Source organism: Lampetra fluviatilis, chromosome 19 (assembly GCF_964198595.1).
Source record: "Lampetra fluviatilis chromosome 19, kcLamFluv1.1, whole genome shotgun sequence".
Taxonomy (NCBI): Eukaryota; Metazoa; Chordata; class Hyperoartia; order Petromyzontiformes; family Petromyzontidae; genus Lampetra; species Lampetra fluviatilis.
The window spans coordinates 1,612,863-1,634,293 of record NC_136293.1 but is presented as its reverse complement, the minus strand read 5'-3'; the positions used below and the strand labels follow the sequence as shown (position 1 = coordinate 1,634,293).

The 21,431-nt window shown below is 44.9% G+C and overlaps 1 protein-coding gene across 2 annotated transcripts in view; it reads right to left on the bottom strand.

Moving 5' to 3' along the window:
• The window catches only part of LOC144937542 (gamma-aminobutyric acid receptor subunit alpha-1-like), a 119,998-nt gene that overhangs the window by 85,869 nt on the left and 12,698 nt on the right, over positions 1 to 21,431 (bottom strand). For both annotated transcript variants that reach the window (XM_078864803.1, XM_078864801.1), the window contains exons 5-6: positions 19,158 to 19,225; positions 17,682 to 17,902 (exon numbers count right to left, since the gene is read on the bottom strand). In XM_078864803.1, coding sequence (XP_078720929.1) covers positions 17,682 to 17,902; positions 19,158 to 19,225 — 289 coding nt within the window. The remainder of the gene's footprint in view (positions 1 to 17,681; positions 17,903 to 19,157; positions 19,226 to 21,431) is intronic.

Here is a 21,431-nt window from a genome sequence, read left to right as displayed (position 1 = left end):
GTGTGCCAAATAATAAAATGTAATGCGTAACATAATGCTCATGTTATTGTATATTTTCTGACATGTTATGCTTGAACCATACTGCTGTAGACAAAGTGCGGTGTTCAAATGCTCCCAATATGCAAGGTGATCAAGGTCTGCATACAGATACCAAACTGATGTTTGAAGCCCACCCTGCGTTCTTCCTCTTAACGGCTGATTGAATGTTGTGAAATAGACGGCTCCTCGTCTTACAGAGGAGAGTGAAAATATTTCACGTCAATTGAGATTGATTGCGGACATGCATTCACACGAAAGGTTGTTTCTGTAATTTCTCCCCATTATTCGTGAGGTATCCATAAATGAATCATTCCGTTGGATACATAACTCGACACTAATGGTTATTTATGTTGTTCATTTTATAGTTTTGCATCGACACCGAATTAGGACTCATATCTCCTTGCCGAAAAACATCTGGTGGTTGAGCATTTGGTTCAAGCCGAGCCTGACTGCTGATGTGTTTGGTTGTGTCGGGTGGCAGCAGGCTTAATGACACATTTATATTTAAGCGATCTATCGCACCCCCCCTCCCCTCTATTATGGATAATATTGGTCGCGAAAGCCTACTACGTGTTACAATGTGTGCTTGTGTTGAACCAGTACTGCTGAAATTGTGCATTCCCGGACGGCTGTGTGGCTAATGGGATTTAGAAAAAAAATGCATATATTATGTTTGTAATTGGAGAGGCAGATACTATGTGAGGGTTGGTGGGCGTCTCATCGTCTGCGTATGTTTCCGTATTATCCCCTCCGTAGAATTGCAAGCCTGAGGTCGGGATTAAACAAAAAAGTGGCCCACATTGGCAGTGCCCACATTGCCCACGGTGTGGCGCCGTAGATCGGCCCCGAGCTCCCAAACCTGCGCGCCCAACTCAAACAATGACAACCAAACAATGACAACCACAACAACCACAACCGTATCTATGGGACCTTTTTTCGTTGTTGTTGCCAGTACTATCGAAGTATTAAGAAAAAAAAGAACATATTTTGCCCCGTCATGGAAATAAAATGGATGTTAAGATGTCCAAATGCCACTTACCTTTTTTTTCAAGCAATCTCCATTAACCACAGGCATACTTGTGGTAAAATAGGGATACAAAAACATGCAAATAAACATGCGTTGATAATAAGTAGTCCCTCGGTTAATGCTTGATAGTAACACTATCTAATACAATTTTTCTTCCTGGGTAGTAAGTGTTATTTCGTAATTGCTTATGCCCAAAAAGTATAGAAAATGGCTATTATTCCCCACAAACTTTGCTTTTGTGACCAGGACAATCATATTTTGAAAATCACCTATTTTCAATGAAAAAATGGGCGAATTTGTGTCTTTTTGTTCACATAAAATCTGAAAAAACAACATATGAATCAAAATTAACATGTATTTATACTATAGTAATACAAAAATGACTACAAAAGATTTAGAAGTGAATGATTTTTCAAGATTTATGATTACACTGTAAATCACTTTGTCGAACCAGCCCCCAAATGTAGTCTCCCATCATGTTCTCGTTATACTATCCTTGGTAGCGGCGTTCAAAGTCCAGTATATTCTGGTGGAAGCGCTCGCCTTGCTCCGAGTATGCTCCCATGTTCTTGAATTTATCAAGATGAGCATCAAGGATATGGACTTTGAGGGACATCCTACAGCCCATTGTTCTGTAGTTCTTCACCAGTCTCAACCAGCTCCACATAGTTATCGACCTTGTGATTGCCCAGGAAGCCACAAAGCTGTTCCAAGCCGCTTTCACCTTATTAGTGAGCTTCTTGAGGAATTCATTGCACTCCTGGATCTTCATTATTTGTGGTCCGATGAAGACACCGGCTTTGACCTTTGCCTCAGACAGCTTGGGGAAGAAGTTTTTAAGGTACTTGAAGGCTGCCGACTACTTATCTACAGCTCTGACAAATTGTTTCGTAAGGCCCAATTTTACATGCAGTGGTGGCATCAGCACCTTCCGGGGGTCCACCAGTGGCTCCCACGTGACATTGTTCCTCCCCACAGAGAACTAGGTCTGGTGTAGCCAGTCACGCCGGTGGCAGTGCGCCTTGGTGTCCCTGCTGTCCGAAAAGCAAAGATAGCAGGGAAACTTGGTAAAACCGCCTCGGAGACCCATCAGGAATTACACCATTTTGAAGTATCCGATGACCTCCCAGCCATACTCATCATACTTCAAGGCGTCCAGCAAGGTCCTGATGCTGTTGTAATTCTCTTTGAGGTGCACCGAGTGAGCCAGGGGAAGAGACGGGTACTTGTTACCATTATGGAGCAACACGGCTTTGAGGTTCCTGGATGAGCTGTTAATGAAGAGGCGCCACTCATTCTGGTTGCAGGTGATTCCGATTGCCTCGAACAGACTGGTCACATTGTGGCAGAAGCAGAGTTCATCTTGACGGGTGAAGAAGCTGCAAAGAGGTTGGTGACGCTTCTTCTGATCTGCGACTTGCACATTTTTATCCAACAAGTTCTACTGCTTGAGCCTTGACGTCAAAAGTTCGGCATTGGACTTGGTGAGACCAAGATATCTGATCAAGTCGTTCAGGTCTTTTTGGTTTGGGGTAGTGTGGGTTTCTCTCCTCAGCTCCACTTCTGAAATTGTCATCTGGATCTACAACGTCTTCCTCACTCTCTGACTTGCTGCTCTCTTCTAAAGATGGTTGCTCTCCGAAGGAGTGGGTACGGCGAGCTCATGGCAGTATGGCACCGGGACGATGGATTAAGGAAGGTCCGGATACGTGATAGCAGGTGCATTCTTGCCAGTCTGACATTTGGAAGGGTCCACTATGCAGAAGTAGCAGTTGCTTGAGTGGTCAGTGGGTTTCTGCCAAATTCTTGGGATAGCGAACTTCATGGCTCTCATTTCCCCTCTGTACCATCCTACAAAATACATTTATTTCACCCATGACTAATGTGTAAGAGATTCTCAAAAAAATCATATATGATAAATGTTTTCAAAAACATTCAAAATCGTAATACATTTTAAAATTAAAAACTTTTTATTTTATTTTTACGAATTTTATAAAATAAAATTCCGAGCAACTATTGTCCATCTTATCTTCCAGAGTTTGTTTGCATTGCTCGCAGGTTAAATGAGGTGCCCAGGTTTTGTCTTGATCCCCGACAGGCATACCGAAATATGCCTTGTAGGCCTCGCACATCTAAGCAGATGCTTCCACAGAGTACTTTTTTGCTCTTGTCTTGATAAATTGGCCGCAGACATCACAAAATGCGTCTGCCGGATGCTTGCAGCATATTGATGCCATCTTAGAAAAATGCAGATATGTATCCACTTAGGCAGCTGGAACTAAACTGAACTGGTGGGCTTAAGGCCCCTGTATTTATACTACTATTTATATTACTGGAAAGTTCTGGAATGTTCTAGAAGTTACTCCAAGTTTACTCAGCACTGAATATATTTGGAATGTTTTGGAAAATAGGTACATTTCTAAATATCACTGTTCTGGTCACAAAGCAAAGTTTGTCGGGAATAATAGCCATTTTCTATACTTTTGAGGCAAAAGCAATAAGGAAATAACACTAATTACTCAGGAACAATAACTAAATACAAATTTGTTACATTGTAATCCGTTTCACGAAAATTACTCTGAACTGAAGTAACTGTTAATCGAATATGGGAATTGCATGTTAAAAGCATTAAACGCATTGGCCTAAATTGGCGCCCGCGTGCAAAACGTAACCGTTACCATTAATCAGAACTTTAACGTTAAGTCGAAACCATGGGGTCCTATGCCAGGCAAAACATGAGCCGAAAAACCGTCAACTGATTATGTCACTGTTAACCGAGGGACCACAGTATATGCAATGTCTTTAAAACCGATTGGCCTAGACCAGAGACAACTATCTCATCTCCCTCGCGAGAAAGAGAGACACCCCAACGTCATAGCACACCCCTGGCTTTCACATTTCGCGATCCACCTCCCAACTCGCTGGTGTTAACTCATCAACCGCCTCGGGACAACCGAACGGGCCCGATGCGCAAAACATCTCCTTCATACAACGAGGACACAAGCTACCAAGTCGTGCCATTGTGGCTATGCAACCCAAGCAACACTGTGGGCCGTCTGGTATACTAAAGGGGACACCATAAGGGATACAGTGAAGGTAACAAGTATTTGATACCCTTCTGATTTTGTACGTTTGCCCACTGACCAAGAAATTATCAGTCTATAATTGTAATGGTAGGTGTATTTGAACAGTGGGAGACAGAATAACAACAACAAAATCCAGAAACACGCATGTGAAAAATGTTATAAATTGATTTGCATTTTAATGAGGGAAATAAATATTTGACCCCCTCTCAATCAGAAAGATGTCTGGCTCCCAGGTGTCTTTTATACAGGTAACGAGCTGAGATTAGGAGCACACTCTTAAAGGGAGTGCTCCTAATCTCAGCTTGTTACCTGTATAAAAGACACCTGTTCACAGAAGCAATCAATCAATCCGATTCCAAACTCTCCACCATGACCAAGACCAAAAAACTCTCCAAGGATGTCAGGGACAAGATTGTAGACCTACACAAGGCTGGAATGGGCTACAAGACGATCGCCAAGCAGTTTGGTGAGAAGGTGACTACAGTTGGTGCAATTATTCGCAAATGTAAGAAACACAAAAGAACTGTCAATCTCCCTCAGCCTGGGGCTCCATGCAAGATCTCACCTCGTGGAGTTGCAATGATCATGAGAACGGTGAGGAATCAGCCCAGAACTACACGGGAGGATCTTGTCAATGATCTCAAGGCAGCTGGGACGATAGTCACCAAGAAAACAGTTGGTAACACACTACGCCATGAAGGACTGAAATCTTACAGCGCCCGCAAGGTCACCCTGCTCCAGAAAGCACATATACATGCCCGTCTGAAGTTTGCCAATGAACATCTGAATGATTCCGAGGACAACTGGGTGAAAGTGTTGTGGTCAGATGAGACCAAAATGGAGCTCTTTGGCATCAACTCAACTCGCTGTGTTTGGAGAAGGAGGAATGCTGCTTATGACCCCAAGAACACCATCCCCACCGTCAAACATGGAGGTGGAAACATTATGCTTTGAGGGTGTTTTTCTGCTCAGGGGACAGGACAACTTCACCGCATAAAAGGGACGATGGACGGGGCCATGTACCGTCAAATCTTGGGTGAGAACCTCCTTCCCTCAGCCAGGGCATTGAAAATGGGTCGTGGATGGGTATTCCAGCATGACAATGACCCAAAACACACGGCCAAGGCAACAAAGGAATGGCTCAAGAAGAAGCACATTAAGGTCCTGGAGTGGCCTAGCCAGTCTCCAGACCTTAATCCCATAGAACATCTGTGGAGGGAGCTGAAGGTTTGAGTGGGACAAAATCCCTCCTGAGATATGTGCAAACCTGGTGGCCAACTGCAAGAAACGTCTGACCTCTGTGATTGCCAACAAGGGGCTTGCCACCAAGTACTTAGTCATGTTTTGCAGAGGGGTCAAATACTTATTTCCCTCATTAAAATGCAAATCAATTTATAACATTTTTAACATGCGTTTTCCTGGATTTTGTTGTTGTTATTCTGTCTCTCACTGTTCAAATAAACCTACCATTAAAATTATAGACTGAACATTTCTTTGTCAGTGGGCAAACGTACAAAATCAGCAGGGGATCAAATACTTTTTTCCCTCACTGTATAGCAGCCACTGTGTGAGGGACATAAAAAAGACAAAGATCCCCCGTATAGCTTTCACAGATTGTTGGGGCAGGTGCTGTTAACAAGCAAATATGAAAGCTAGAGAGGCACACGAGGGAATGGGTGGCCAGCACAACGCCCGGCCGCCTTTGTCTCCCTAGTGGCAATGTTTACACACCGAACCGGGTACTTGTTTGAGCCTGAGTCTACCTCAGCGGGGCCCAGGTCCGGTTCAAATAATCGTCACTGGTACTGGCCATGAACAGGAATCGAACCCGTGTTACCAGGTTCGTAGCGCAGCGTGCTGACCATTACACTACCGCTCCACACACACACGCACACACCAACCAACGTGAACGACGACCATACGAGACACGCGGGCTAGTGAGTACAGCCATAGAGCTGACATTATATGTGGCACATTAGGAATGGATCACTCTTTTAATTATATCCTTGTGCAGCAAGGGAGTAAAGTGTGGTTCTGTGAAAGTCCTGATGTGCTGTGCAGTGCATCAATGCATGTGTGTACAGCAGCATGTGATGACTGAGTCGGGCCTGTAGGTGGCTGGCAGGGTTATTGAATGACCGCGCGGATATACCAGTCACATGGTTAATGGCGGCTCGGGAGCAAGGCTGGTTGTAACACACGTGTTGTTGCATTTTACAGAGTGACGGTGCTGTTCTTCCCAAGATTAATATTAACCACAATAAATAAATGTGCTTGCCCTCGATTTGGAGCACCTGCCCACGTCCTTCATTTCGAGTGTGCAACATATACGACATCAAAGGTTGGTTAGCCATGATCCACGACGTGCAGTGTGGGCATGGGCCCAGAGGTCCAGAGATAGCATAAGAGGGCTTCCCTTCGCTGTCAATATCTCTGTGCTGGTGATGTCAAAAACCAGGGAGGTCAGCAAACAAAAAAACAAGAGCCATTTTTGGGGGGGAATTCGGTACAAAAAGGAACACCTCTACAGTGTTGCAAGAGGCGCAATGCATGTGATGAATACGATACGGTGGTTCTTAATGAATAATGTGACGAAGCGGTCCTTAAAGAGCTGGCATGCGGCTCCGAAGCCGCAGGTTTCCAACCCCTGACAATGGGGTTGCTGAGCAAAGTCTCGCACGTAATCAGGCCAGCCTTTTGGAAAGGCATTTTGAACCATTTTAAATGTACACAGTGCCGCGTATAGAGCTGTCGTCAGCATTGGTAATACTTTAAGAAGTGATTGTAAAGAGAGAGAGACCTAAAGGTCACGGCTGCGACAACGCACAAATTAAAAGATGGACGTCCGTTGTATTTATAGCTTACAATGCATGCCATCGAATCGAGTGGCAAAGGATTCTTAATATTTTGTTAAAGACGCAACACAAATTTTACGCAAATCAACAAAAATTCACCACACAAAATAATTGCCTACGAATCCCAAAGATGGGCTCTCGTGTTTCCAATCCCCAGGAGAGGCTACTACGCTCGGCACAATTAAACCGGGAGAACCGAAGCGATTGTTGAGATAGATCTCTGGAATGATTCAGAATCTTTATATTAGAGGAATTTGAGCGATAAAGATCTTTTTCACAGATGTACAGTAGGGGCGAATCCGAACGTTACAACAACAAACTATACAAAAACACAATAGGAGTGCAATATATAGGAAAGGAAAACAAATCACAAAATATAAATATATTTTTTTCAGGTAAAGCCCACTGAGCTATTAGCTTATATTTCAGAAGCGACCTGTCCAGATATGATGCTACACAAAGTCGCTTATCACATGCACATGTATATCAGCCAAATACTCTAAATACTGTAAACGCATGTTTCTAAATGTGGGTGAGGGAACTGGAGGACCTGGAGAAAAATCCATGCGACCACAGAGAGAACGTGCAAACTCGAAATATACAGGCGACAGGGTCGAACCCCCGAATCGTAACAATTCATATAATCTCGAGAGGTACAGATTGCTCCACCCCAACTGAAGGTCAGAATTATTTACAAGGGGTAGAATGGTCGTGGAGTATGGTCAAACAGCCTTTACGGTCAACATAGCTTGGGGGGTTGTGACCATTACATACAAGTATTGTTTCTTAATTACTTAAACGCAATTACTATTTCAAGGTGTGCATTTCTGTAATTTTTTTACCCATTCGCAATTGGCTGAAATGAGGTCACACGGTGTTTGACCACGGTCTATGGCCAGGGGTTGGCAACCAACATACCAAATAAGCCTTTTTTCGAATTCAGGAGAAAATAACAACTCAATATTTCAAGAGTCGCACAATGCACGCGAATAAAGTCACGAAGCAGCAGTTGCCTGCAGGTTGCCGACCCCTATCCATGGCAATGCTAAGCACTGAGCAGCTAGCAGCAGCTTAGGCGCACGCCGACGGTTGAGGGTTTAATGTAGTCAAGTGCATCGCCCTCTTCTTTGTGAGCTCTATACGCCTTTTGTTATTTTAAATGTCCCGGGCAGATAAGGGCTCTGACTGGTTCACTGCGTGGGAGATGGCATCTCAGTGGGAACGGTATGGAGTAACGTTGATGTTCGAATGACTGCAGTATTTATGCTGATGGGTTTAAGGGGAGGGTCAGTCTGGGGGAATTGATGCAGGGAGCGATTCGCCAAAATTTACAATGGGGGAGATAAAATAGAAAGGCTTTCACCGAGTCACAACCGACCGGTGTAGTAAAGTATGGTCAAAGAGACCCCCACGACCGACACACATACTGACACATAATTGCATGTTATAATTTCACAGGTGATTTTGCCTGGAAGTGTAACATGCACTTGAAAGTAATACGGATGCATTTTGCCTTGGCAAGCCCCACTGAGTCTCAACTCTTTTTTTATGAGGGTCCTGTTACTTTGCAATGTTTGGCCAATTCAAATAACGAGGCTGGCTTCGTGTGGGAGGAAACGAGAGAAGCCGGAGAAAACCCACGAGGCACGGGAGAGGGTGACACTCTCACCTCTCCACAGATATATTCGAGGTTCCACTGCTGTACTTCCATATCCTGGTGACCGCACGGCCAGCCCCAATCCGACAGCACGAGCTGTTTGGCCAGTGCTTGAATGAGAGACTTTGCAAACAAATTCAAGACCCACGGAAATCACACCCCCCCAAACCCCACACCCCAGATTCAACCTGACCTTTCACGGGAAAAGCAATGCTCTGATAATAACAATTATATTAGATTCAAATACACATTTTTTAGAATCACAGGAAGTACAGAATCCACTTTGCAAACAACACCTGCAATAATTTTTCCTGGGAATGAATTCGAGTTGTAAGTCAAACATCGGAATGGCTTCACATCGGGCGGGAGTGTACCCTGCTCACGATGGTGGAAGAGTTAATGGAAACGGGAGTGGAACGTTACGCTGCCACACAACCTGCCACTATCTAACGGAGTTCGTGTGCACATCTTAGCTGTGGGTAATCACCCATTTAACCAAAATTAACTTCCGATCATCGCGTAAGTATCGTTAATTTGATCTCTCACAAAGTCTTACGTCCACCATTCCGACGTGCAAAGATTAAACTCGAATATACTTAAAACGAGCGGAGCGATTCACACAACTACTCAAACAGCTGTTGGCAAAATAAGTTTCACGAAGCCATTCAGCAAGGTGTCACGTCAGAATCGTGATTGAAGTGGACTTAGATGACATTACTTACTGCACAAACAAAAGTGTTTGGGAAATTTAAAACTCTTTTCCTCGGCCATTTCATAAGTAACCCCAGTTATCCACCCGAGTCGTTGCAGGGTTCGCAAAAACTCCTGAAAACCTGCAGCCCTAATCTTCCAATTATCTGCCATTATCCTCGACTTCTTACAATTACCCGCAGTGTTTTACACGGTTAAGAGGAGTCGTGTGCCTCAAACTTTCTCTTCGCAATTATCTGCAAATTTTATTTTGCGCGAGTTAGTGGAGAGTAAGCTTTCCATGTTGGATTTCGCCACCAATATTATCCATAGAGGTGTTTTGGGTTATTTCGCGTAAATAGAAATGTGTCGTTAAACCCACCACCCGATTAGTAAGGTTTGACACATAAACAAACATGCCAATTAGTTACTAGATCAGCGCACCGGTGTGTTGGAGGTTAAACCTACAACACTTACAATTCGAGTAAGACGTGTCGCCAGTAATTATAACCAGCCTCATGAGGCAAAATTATTGCTTACTAATTGGCTGTGTCGGATGGTGGCGGGTTTAACAACACATTCATTCTAGATTTGAAGCTTTCGTGACTGCAAGGAATCATATTCTTAGGTTTTTTCGGTAAAGTCACGTAGGTAAAACATCAAAATTAATGAAAATAAAATAAAACAAAAATCACGACGTTTCGGAGGCAACACAAGTCTCCGTCATCAGGTGGGACCGTCACAGCCAGATTAGCTGCTAATCTGGCTGTGACGGTCCCACCTGATGACGGAGACTGCTAATCTGGCTGTGGCGGTCCCACCTGATGACGGAGACTTGTGTTGCCTCCGAAACGTCGTGATTTTTGTTTTATTTTATTTTATTTTCATTAATTTTGATGTTTTACCTACGTGACTTTACCGAAAAAACCTAAGAATTTAACAACACATATTTATGCAATCCAGCCCACAAAAAAACTTTATTGTGGATCAGTGGAGTAAATTAGCAAGATATACCCACGGGGATAACAGGATCCGCGAAATGGGTCCTGCACATCACAGCGGGGATTAGGAGTTCTCCCATACAGATAATTTCACCTGAATGATAATTAAGATAACGTCTCCCTATGGTGGCGAGATTTTAATTACCACGTCTGGTATACAGGAGGTGTGGGTTCGATCCCGAGCCTGACGTCTGTATATTTGGAGTTTGCATGTTATTCCCGTGGTCGCTTGGATATTTCTCTGGGTCCTCTGGGTTTTCCCTCCACATTTAGAAACATGATTTTAGATTATTTGCCTGCTATGAATTTCCATGTGATAAACCACTTCGTTGAGCTGTCATTTTTGGCCACGTCCCTTTTGAAAAGAGCAATATAGCTTAGTGAGCCTCACCTGGTAAAATAAAAATACCTGATCTCGTCCGGGAGCAAAACCACCACACGAGCTCCACTCATCCTCGCAGTGGCTTTTGGCTGGCCATTGAACAAAGGCGGTCATCACGTGCTTTCATATACGCTTCTATGGCCCTCTTGGATCACTATTCCACCCGATATTATAAAGCAACTGGAGCTATGCACTTTTAAATAATCTCAATGGAAAAATAATTTTTTTCGAAAAGCTTTTTGTGTCTAGTGTGTTGTCCTTCCCCCCCGCCCGCATTTACGATGAGCACGGTTGGCTACGTACGGTGCGAAAGAAGTTCAATATCCGTGCACACAATTAAATGAAGGGGTTGTCAACACCTTTGGCAGCGATGATGAAGGTGATATGTCCACTTGGCTGCAGTGCTCGCCCCGCGCGTGGCGCAGTGTGGCTAAGCGCATCGCGGCCGTGTGTATGCTGCAAGCACTGCGTGGGTTGCACACTCTGCACTAGCTGCGCCCCCTCCGCACGCTGCGCCCGCCGCGAGGCGGAATGAGGCTCGGCATGCACGCGGCACGCCGAGCGCTTTGCCACGCGAGTAATGATTGATCGGCATTATATGCAGTGCATCGGCGCACCTGTAAAATAGGCACCGCATTTTTTTTGCCAAATATTGCAGCGCATGACCCTCCTAAAAGTGTCTCAGAGACCCAGCGAGGCTTTCCTAGACATATAACGGACGTTGCCATGGGTCGTTATTTTTTTACTGGAATTTTCGGCCAAAAATATTTGTGCGTTTAACTTAACGCGTACATTATTTATCGCGCGTTGTTTGACGTGTAATATTTGATGGAATATCACAACTCTTCAGCGTGCCACTGTCTGCTTCCATCAGAAAACGTATCCTGCTGAGATGAGACAGCCAGACAGATTTCTGCCAGGCATTCATTCCTGGCGCTAAGGTGGATATATCAAACCCTTACTTTTAAAACAAGAAGAGCCAGCTCCAAAACCGCTCTGCCCCTGCTTACGATGTGCACACTGGACACGTACACGGAAAGTAAATGGCATAACAATAACCCTGCAGGGGGCATAGCGATGTTTACTTGTGTGCCTGCTGCCGTGACTCGGGTGAACAATGTGTAGCTGGAAGCGAGGCCGTGGTTTTAAACTACGAGCAGCTACGTATGTTGAACTTCTTTTGTGCTATTTTTAAGTACGGGGGAAGGACAACAAACTAAAGAATAAAAGCAATTATATATAAATTAGTTTTCAAACGAGATATGAAGATGCATTGCTCTAGTGGCTTCCTAAAATCGGAATGAAGACCATTCCAGATGGCTGCGCAAGCGCATCTGAAAGCACGCGATGCATAGACCATCTTTGTTCGATGGCCAGCGAAAAGCCGCTGTGATAATGACCGGAATTCGCGTGATGGTTTATTCTCCTACATTAATGTCGTAGCTACCAGAAATTAGCCACGCAAATTTCACATCCTACAACACCAAGCCAGGGGGTGGATCCAAACGGGAGGCTATGGGGACGATTTCCCCCACATTGAGGCCCAGAATATTTGAGGTTTACCAGAGAAAATGCGCTGAATGTTTGTTTTACTAATGCATCATCGCTGATAAAGGTGTTGACAATCCCCTCATATAAACTAAGCTACAAAAAGTGCATTTTACGAGGTAAGGCTCACTTAGCTATTAGTTATTTTTCAGAAGCGATCTGGCCACAAAGGATAGCTCAATGAAGTGGCTCATCCTCACGTGGACATTTATAAGCAGCCCACCAATCTAAAAGCATGATGGTGATTCTAAATACAGAGGGAAAAAACAGAGGACCTGGAGAAAAATCAACGCGACCACAGGGAGAACATGCAAACTCACACCTCCGATGAGCACGGTTGGCTACGTGCCAGCCAGGCCCCGAGGCCAGCCAGGCCCCGAGGCCTGGCTGGCAGTGCCCCTTGGAATCCTCGGTGCTGCCCCTGGGACTGACTGGTACTGCCCCTTGGACTCCTCGGTGCTGCCCCTGGGACTTCTCGGCACGGCCCGTGGGACTATTTGGTGCTGCCCCTGGGAATCCCTGGTGCTGCCCCGGGGACTACTCGGTGCTGCCCCTGTGACTACCTGGCACTGCCCCTGGGACTGCTTGGCACTCCGACTGGGACTGCCTGGTAATGCCCCTTGCACTCCTCGGCGCTGCCCTTGGGACTCCTAGGTGCTGCCCCTTGAAGAACTTGGCACTACCCCTGGGATTGCCTGGAGCTGCCACTGGCACTTCTCAGTGCTGCCCCTGGGAATCCTCGGCGCTGCCCCTGGGAGACCTCGGCGCTGCCCCTGGGACTGCCTGGCACTGCCCCTAGGCCTGCGTGGCACTGCCCTTGTACACCTAAATCTTGCCCTTGGGACTGCCTGGCACTGCCCTTGAGACTCCTCGGTGCTGCACCTAGTACTGCCTAGCACTGGCCCTGGGACTGCCTGGCACTGCCCCTGTAACTTTTCGGCACTGCCCCTAGGCCTGCCTGGCATTGCTCCTGGGACTCCTCGGTGCTGCCCCTGGAACTCCTCGGTGCTGCCCCTGGTACTGCCAAGCACTGCACCTAGGCCTGCCTGGCACTGCTCCTGGGACTCCTCGGCACTCCCCCGGGGACTGCCTGGCAATGCCTCTTGCACTCCTTGGCTCTGCCCCTGGAACTTCTCTGCGATGCCCCTGGGACGGACTCCTTCAAACTGCCCCTGAGACTCCTCGGTGCTGCCCCTGGGACTCCTCTGCGCCACCCCTGGTACTGCCTGGCGCTGCCCCTCAGACTCCTCTGCGCTGACCCTGGGACTACCTGGTCCTGCCCCTGCAACTACTCGGTGCTGCCCCTGGGACTACTCGGTGCTGCCCCTGGAACTGCCCCTGGGGGCTCTTTGGGCACCATTTGCGCCGCCCGCATGGACGCGGCACATGCCGCGGTGTCTCTCTCTCTCCCCCACTGCGCATAGCCACTGCCCTCATCTCCCCCTTCCCATTTCGCCTTCTTCCATGATGTTCTCCCTCACCTACTTGAGATTTAGCTCTATTAAGGTGCGATACTAATATGAATGGTTGTTGTCTGAGAATAGGGCTGCAGCATGTTGAGAGCTGTATGCGTCACGGCAATGTTCGCAATTGTTGGAATGTTCGCGATTCGGACGTAAGCGTGTTTGTGATGATGACCGCTAAAATGCTAAGCCGTTTGATGCAACTCCTGTTAATGTGGCTCATGCTGCAAGGTTGAATTTGAACGACATGAGAAAAGCAATCAAGCACATATCAGCGTTTGGAAGGATAAGTGTGGAAACAGTTCATTTAATAACCCATGACAATTTGAAAAGTCTCATAAGGTGTGTATTTTGGCTGCCAAAATTTAACAGAAGACAATAAATCACACCCAATTCACGAATGTCACACTTTAACCGTCAGCCTCTGATGCTCATGCAATTATTACTTTTTTGCCTCTCATCATTTGCACCAATTCAACTCGGATTCGTCATTACGAGCCAAAGTAAGCGTCATAAGCAGTAACAAAACGCCCAGGTCTTCTAGTGACGAAACAAATTCAAGTCCCAACTTTCTGTAAGAAAGGTGATGGCAGGATTTTTATTTATTCAGACACTCAACATCCAAATGAGAGTCGTCTTCTGAGAAGATCAACAGGCGAGTTCCTAAGTGGTTCGTATTGCGACTTGTTGGAAACAAATTGAAGCCTGACATTTATTATAAATGTCGCGGGCCGCTGACGGAAAGGGTGTGTGAATTGTCTCGCTCGTGCCTGGTGGTGGTGGGTTTTTTCTAGGTACTCCAATTTCGGGTGTTACGGTGGCGATATGTTTACTACCTCGACTGATATACAGGAGGTCGTAAATTCGATCCCAACCCTGACGCATTTTGTATGTTTTCCCTGTAGTCACGTGGAATTTTCTCTGGGTTCCCCGGTTTTTCCCTCCACATTTAGAAACGTGGGTATAGAGTATTTGGCTGCTCTACATTTCCACATGATAAGCCATAATTTATGATAGCCAGGTCGCTTCTGAAAAAGAGCTTGATAGCAGCTCAGTGGGCCTTACCTGGTAAAATAAAAAGTTAAATTTTAGTTTCTCCCACAAGAAACCAAATATCCGAATGTATCAGGATCCTCCTGAAAATTTTAGTCTTGAGACTCAGCAAGGCTTTTCTGGGTAAACGATGGACATTGTTGTTGCCTCTGTGACACTGCTCAATGCAGCCGTTGAAAGTGTTTTTGAAGGTTAAAACTCTTCTGAGACCGGCTGGACAGATGTAGGTGTAGAATAAAACAAATGACAGTTTTCATTTTGTGGTTAATACACCGGCAGTCATGACTAGGGCGGCCTGCTGTATCCGAACCACCAACTTCTGCAGGAATCTGCGAACATGTGACCCCCTAATAAAATCGGCATTATGTAAACGGCGGCAAAATCCAAATGACGTGCACGTGGCATGCCGGACAATGCCATTGCATTTGCGGTGCAACCGTGACCTCCCTGGTATGTAAAATAACTGCAGCGTGCGTGGGTCACGTGGTTAGGTGAAGAACAGGCAGTTACGAGGACTCGTTAACCGCACCGCATCTGCGGTGTGGTTAACAAATGCCTGCTCATAGAACGCGAAGGAGGATGCAGCAGTGCGGTCCACTGCATGCGCAATGTCCTCTGTGTCGAAATTAAAACACACCACTGGCCCTTACAAAACAATACATTATGCATTTATTTGTGTTGTGTTATTAATTATTTTAGGCGAATAGGCTCCTGTATACATTACCGGTGTTAAACTCAACTGCCTCCTTGTTAATTGTGGAAATGTCCACACTGCCACATGCCAATGTCATTATACCCCATGCAGCATCAAACGACCACAAGTCCCATGAGATGGAACAATTGTCACAACTCACGTGCTCTTTATGGGATAATTCTACACAAGTCTCGGGCACGTTATTCCAAAAACAAAGTGAATACGTTCGAGAAAACTCCGATTCAAGTGAGAGAAGACACTTTAATGAGAGGAATGCATAAAAGTACTCACCCCCTATCAATTACCAAGGTCAAGGAAACTGGATTATTTTTCTGAACCCATCGTATTGAAGCAGATGAAGTGTGACGAGTCAAAGTGTCCTAATCCTTAGTGTTGGTGGTCCTAAGTCAACTGTGGAAACTCCACATTCTTGTGGTGGTTGCGAGCTTATCTAAAGGTCAACCTCCAACAGACAACACAATACTCATTTAACTGACCCCAGAAGGATGATCGGTTGAGTTAAGCCCAACTGAGGCTTCAACGATGAACCTCACGTCTTTAAAGTCAATCTCTCTGATCCAGGCTTCTCATTGTCATAATTAAATTTGTGCATTTCTCACGAGGTGCAGCATACCTATCCACGATACCTAAATATGTAGAACACAACTACTATGTAGAACACAATCGCAATCATTTGTAATCAAAACTTGTAAGGACATGGCCGCGTGTCACCGTCAGTGTGCAAACAAGGTATGGAGTAGTGCTGTGCTCTCTCCCACTTCAGCACAAAAAAATTATTGCTGTGGTTTACGCACCTGATGATGATGATTGCTTGTGTTGCAATTCAAACGTCGTGATTTATTTTATTTTATACCTACGTGACATTACCGAAAGAACCAAAGAATATAGTGCTGTGATTGTTTGGCTAAACGTAAATGACAGTATATATATATCACAGCACGTCAGTGATCGCCAATAGTCATTAGTATGATGACAATATGACTGTGCCTATGTGCGTGCATGCATGACACAGTAGGGGGCACATGTGGTGCATCGGTCAGTCATCTCAGTCAGTCAACCCATTGCACCCGTGACCTCCTGCCAGCTGGCTTCGACACTTCACGTGGCCTTAATGTGCACATAGCCTGGCACAAGCACCGTGGTGATGCCACTGCCACTTAGTGGCGAATAGTGGTTTTTATTGTTGCATACATGAGGATATTGCTTTAATGGCGCATCTCTTAGTGTTGTTCCATCAGTTCAACCAGGACAAAATGTAATCTTGGACTTTGCATAGGGAATGCCCTGTTGTTTATCAAATACAAGGTCAGATAAAATATAGATGTATTTATATAATACATTCTAATTCTCACGTAACATTGTAAGAAATCATCATAGTGGCTTGTAAGCACCACTGGAATGTTTTTGTTTGTGCATATATATCGTTACCTGGGCTAGCCAGCAGCTTAGAAAATAACGGTGCCACCATTTTAAAACGTTCAGCCATAAAGCATTATCAGATCTGGAAAGGTAGCATTGTTTTTAGAGGGCACGGCTTGCAATGGGGAAGGTTGCAAGATTAAATCTTGGTGGATTTGTAACTGGTCTTTATTCTCCCAGGGTCAATAAATTGAGTACCGCTTTGTGGAGTCAACAGTAGATGTCCTATGGAATAACTCGCCCCTGCCATATAAATGTGGAATTTGGACCATTGGCTCACAGCTGTATCAGGGGATGAGCCCTGAAACAAGCTTCTTGGAGTGGGAAACCACATGGACGTTTAAAGTGTATTTCATCGTGCAAATGTAGACCAGTTTAAGCATGATCAGGGTCCATCATTTCATTACAGCCCTGCCACCCTAATGCCACAATTTCGGCCAGAAGTTTCCATGAAATCAATCAACTTCACCTCAAACCACGGGCCTCCATATAAAATAATTACAACGCCTCAAGGAATTTAAAGCAAATTAGCATTATGTCCCACTGATGAGAGAGAAAAAATAACAATCCTTCATTAAAGTTTAAATAAACGTCAGTTTTTTTGTTGATGTTGTCGTTTGCGTAGTTTACCATCAAGTTGTAACTGCCGGTGTAAGCAATGGACACACATCTCCAATGCACCCGCTACAGCACGTTGAACTCATCTCAGCAGCATGGCAGCGGGTGTACAAATTCATGACTCTCACCTCATGGTGTACAAGAGGGTGCCATCCTCCATGATCCTGAGCAGCTTGTTCGGCGTGGTCATGTTGTGGGCCACAGACTTCTTCCCGTTATAGAAGAAGGTGTCAGGTGTCCAAATTTTGCTGGCCATCATGTTGTTGAGGGGCAGCACTCCCATGGGCCCCTGGAACTTCAGCCGCTCATCCTTCCAGTTTTGTCGGAAAAACATGTCGATGGTGTACTCCTGTTTGAAACAAAGACACAGATCCCCCCACCCCCCACCCCCATATAGCCTTTACCAGACTGTTGGGGCAAGTGCTGTTACCGAGTAGCACCTATGAAGGCCGGAACGGCACTCGAGGAGGTGGGTGAAGCAGCACCACGCCGTGGCAATGTTCACACACTGCAGTAGGTACTAATTTGAGGTTGAGTCGACATAGGTGATGCCCATGCCCAGTCCGGATAATCGTCACTGGCGTTGGCCATGAGCGGGGATCGAACTCGGGTCACCGGGTTTGTAGGTGCAGCATAGCACTAACCGCTACACCACCGATCCCCATTACTCGTGTTTGAGCACACACAGGGTAAAGAAGCAGCCCTGAAAATTATCTCCCATGACACTGCTGGCAAAGAACTTCCTCAAGAAAGCTACTGGGCTGCGGATGTAAGGATTTTCGCCCACACGGATGATATTATCAAAGTTGTCGTGACCCACGGGGTGGGGAAAGTCATCGGATTTGCAGATGTTGGGAGATTCACTGTTTCACAACACGTCTGTCAATGCGAGTTGGTAAAGTGAGGGCACAGGACTGGCCACTGGTGTTCGTGGTGGTCACGAATCGAACTCAGGTCGCTGGTTTAATAGTACATTCTACAAATCGTTGTGCAAGGTGACGTGATTTGTGACGATTTTTATTTTACACAACGAAGTTCATTACTTTAACTAGGTGAGAATTATTTTAACCAGGTAAGATGTTTGAGGCAGAAGCTGCTTCTGTATGAGTCAGCAGGACTTAAATACAAGTGTATGTGCAGGATGCTCAGAATTTGTTGACGAGATACGGTAATCAACTTCGAAGAATAGTACAGAACATGGCCATAACACGTTGTAGATATACTCAGAAGAGATTGTGATGTGTGTGCAGAGTGGAAGAAGACAAATAATCGCATTACACGTGGTTTAATCTCGTTTATAATTAAATTATTGATTAACTTTGTTCATTTTAAACATTGATGCACTGCAGGTCGAGTGCCCCCGGGACAAGGCCTGGCTCAACGAGCTTTCCTACTTGGGTGTCTGCACCTCTCTCCGGGCAAGGACACCTGGGAGAGACCAGGTAGGTCCTGGTCACTCATCATAATCATCATTACGTGAATGAGTGGCATTATACAAGTCTGCAAAATAACATTGTCTTTAAAGATGAAACTTACAAAACATAACATTATTTCATCGGTGTGTGTTCATTAGTAATTACTCTATTTCAACATCCCATACTTACCATTTCCGTATCAGAAACGGGCCCGAAACTTGTGACATAAATGTCAGTCTTGACTTCCGTTATTGAATCTGTATGAACAAAAATGAATGACAAAATTCGCACGTGCAATGTAATTTCCATTCACTTTGTCCAGGTCAGAATCCACTGAGAAGGCAATGAACTCGATGAAATAGAGCAGATGATATTATTGTACACGTGTTAAGTAACACACATTTTATCGGTCATATTTTCATATAATTTCATATGGAACCTTTAATAAAGCTGTGCAATCGCAATTTACGTTTTTTGTGATTAATGCCACTCATTCACGTTCAAAAAAAGTGCATGTCCAAAACAATATGGAACTTTACAACATATTTTACTCTTATCCATATAGAATGTTTAACCAATTATACTGGGCAGATTATACAATGTGATTTTTCATCATCATCACAGCACATATCTCAACTTGTCCCTCTTATATCAACGATATTTTGTACGTTGAAGTCAAGTAATGTAAATTATTGCACATTCTTTTCCCCTTGGGGAATTTCGGTGGCTGCCAGTTTATTGCTAAAAATCTTCTAAAAATATACTTTATGGATGTGACAACAGCGGGCAAAAAGCATAAAACATCATGTGCCAAGGTGCCGTGTTTACACCGCACAGCATCGAGGGAAATACCCAGAAAGCACGAGTGTTGAGAGCACATAATGCACAGGCCTACAAGGGTAGCAGCTTAAACACACGAAACAGAGAGGCATGTTAAATTAAGTAGCAGAGTAACAGGGCAGTTGCATAAAGGCCTTACCAATTTTTAGGATCGTCAGCCATGCTTTTTTTATTTCACCAGGTGGTCCAATTTCATTGAGATCAAGTGGTGCATGTTTTTTTTTACGTACAGATCTAGAGTAGCATATTGGTGCATGGCTGACAGGATTCGACCAAAAGGGGTTGGATCAGCTCTTGAGGCCAATTTTGAGCTGATTTGGATTCGATCCACATTTTCTCCGATGGGATAAATCAATGTAAGATGTATGTTGTATGCATTTTTTTCATGAAGGTAAAAAAACAATGAACTTACCAGGAAATTTGTTTTCATAAGGTGTAAGTATTTTACAAAACACAAATCCTGGGGTGTCTAGGTAGTTCAAGGGTCAGAATATGGAACCAGTACGGTTGAAACCATGGGTTCCAATTTGTATTTAAGCCACCCATGGATAAACCAGGTCCTCCCATGTCGTGAGATGATGGTTTTCGCCAACAACAATACGAAGTTTCATTTTTCAACTAATTTAGCAATATTACAGCTCTTGAGAATTTTTAAATTTCAGTTTTACTGCTCTGCACTGGACAGTGGCAGGGCATGTCGGAAATGTTGCCCCCCAGTTCGTGAATAAACAAAGGCCATTTGCAGAGATCTCAGAAGTGATCATGTGTAATCCACCTCAGACCCGTCATTTAATATGCAGAACGTTCACTGTTCCGTGAGCGCTTCAAACTGATACTAAATTTCACGATGTGACGTCGATAGCACAACTAAAATAGTAAAAAAGACGAAAACATTTAAACAAATAAACTGTGGTCGTTTGCAAAGAGCCACTGCCGTTTCCTTGCGAGGAGAGGGGCTCGAGGTGATCCCCGTTGACGCAAGAGAGATGTGCGCTTAATTCCCAGCTTGGGTAGCAATGTAAGTTTTTCCTTTACAGTTAAAACAACTTCAAGCTATCATCATGTACTCCTAAAAGCAAATAAAAACTTGTTTTTAACAACAAAACGGAGACCTGAAGCTTTAAATGTAGGCTCGTAAAAGCAAATCAAGTGAGGCCCCCTAGCGTCCAATTTTCTACAGGGCCTCGCTTGGCCAGCCTGTCTCTCTCTCTCGACACCCCACCCACCCACTCAACCACCCACCCAAACCCACCCACCCAAACCCACCCAATTCCACCCAAACCCTCCATCCCAATTCCACCCAAACCCACCCACCAAATTCCACCCAAACCCACTCACCCACCCACCAATCCAAAGCCACCAACCCACCCAAATCCACTCAAACCCACCTACCAAATTCCACCCAAACCCACCCACCACCCAAAGCCAACCCACCTAATTGCTCATTTGTATTTTGTCTAATTTTCTTAATTTGCCTAAATGCAACATTAACATTTAATTTGTAAACATCTTGCATATGTTTAAAATCCTGAAATCGATTGGAATGCACGTACACTCGAAGCGCTCTTTGTGAACGTTACGAGTCTATCGACACATTTGTTTACGCATCATTGTTTTCCCTCT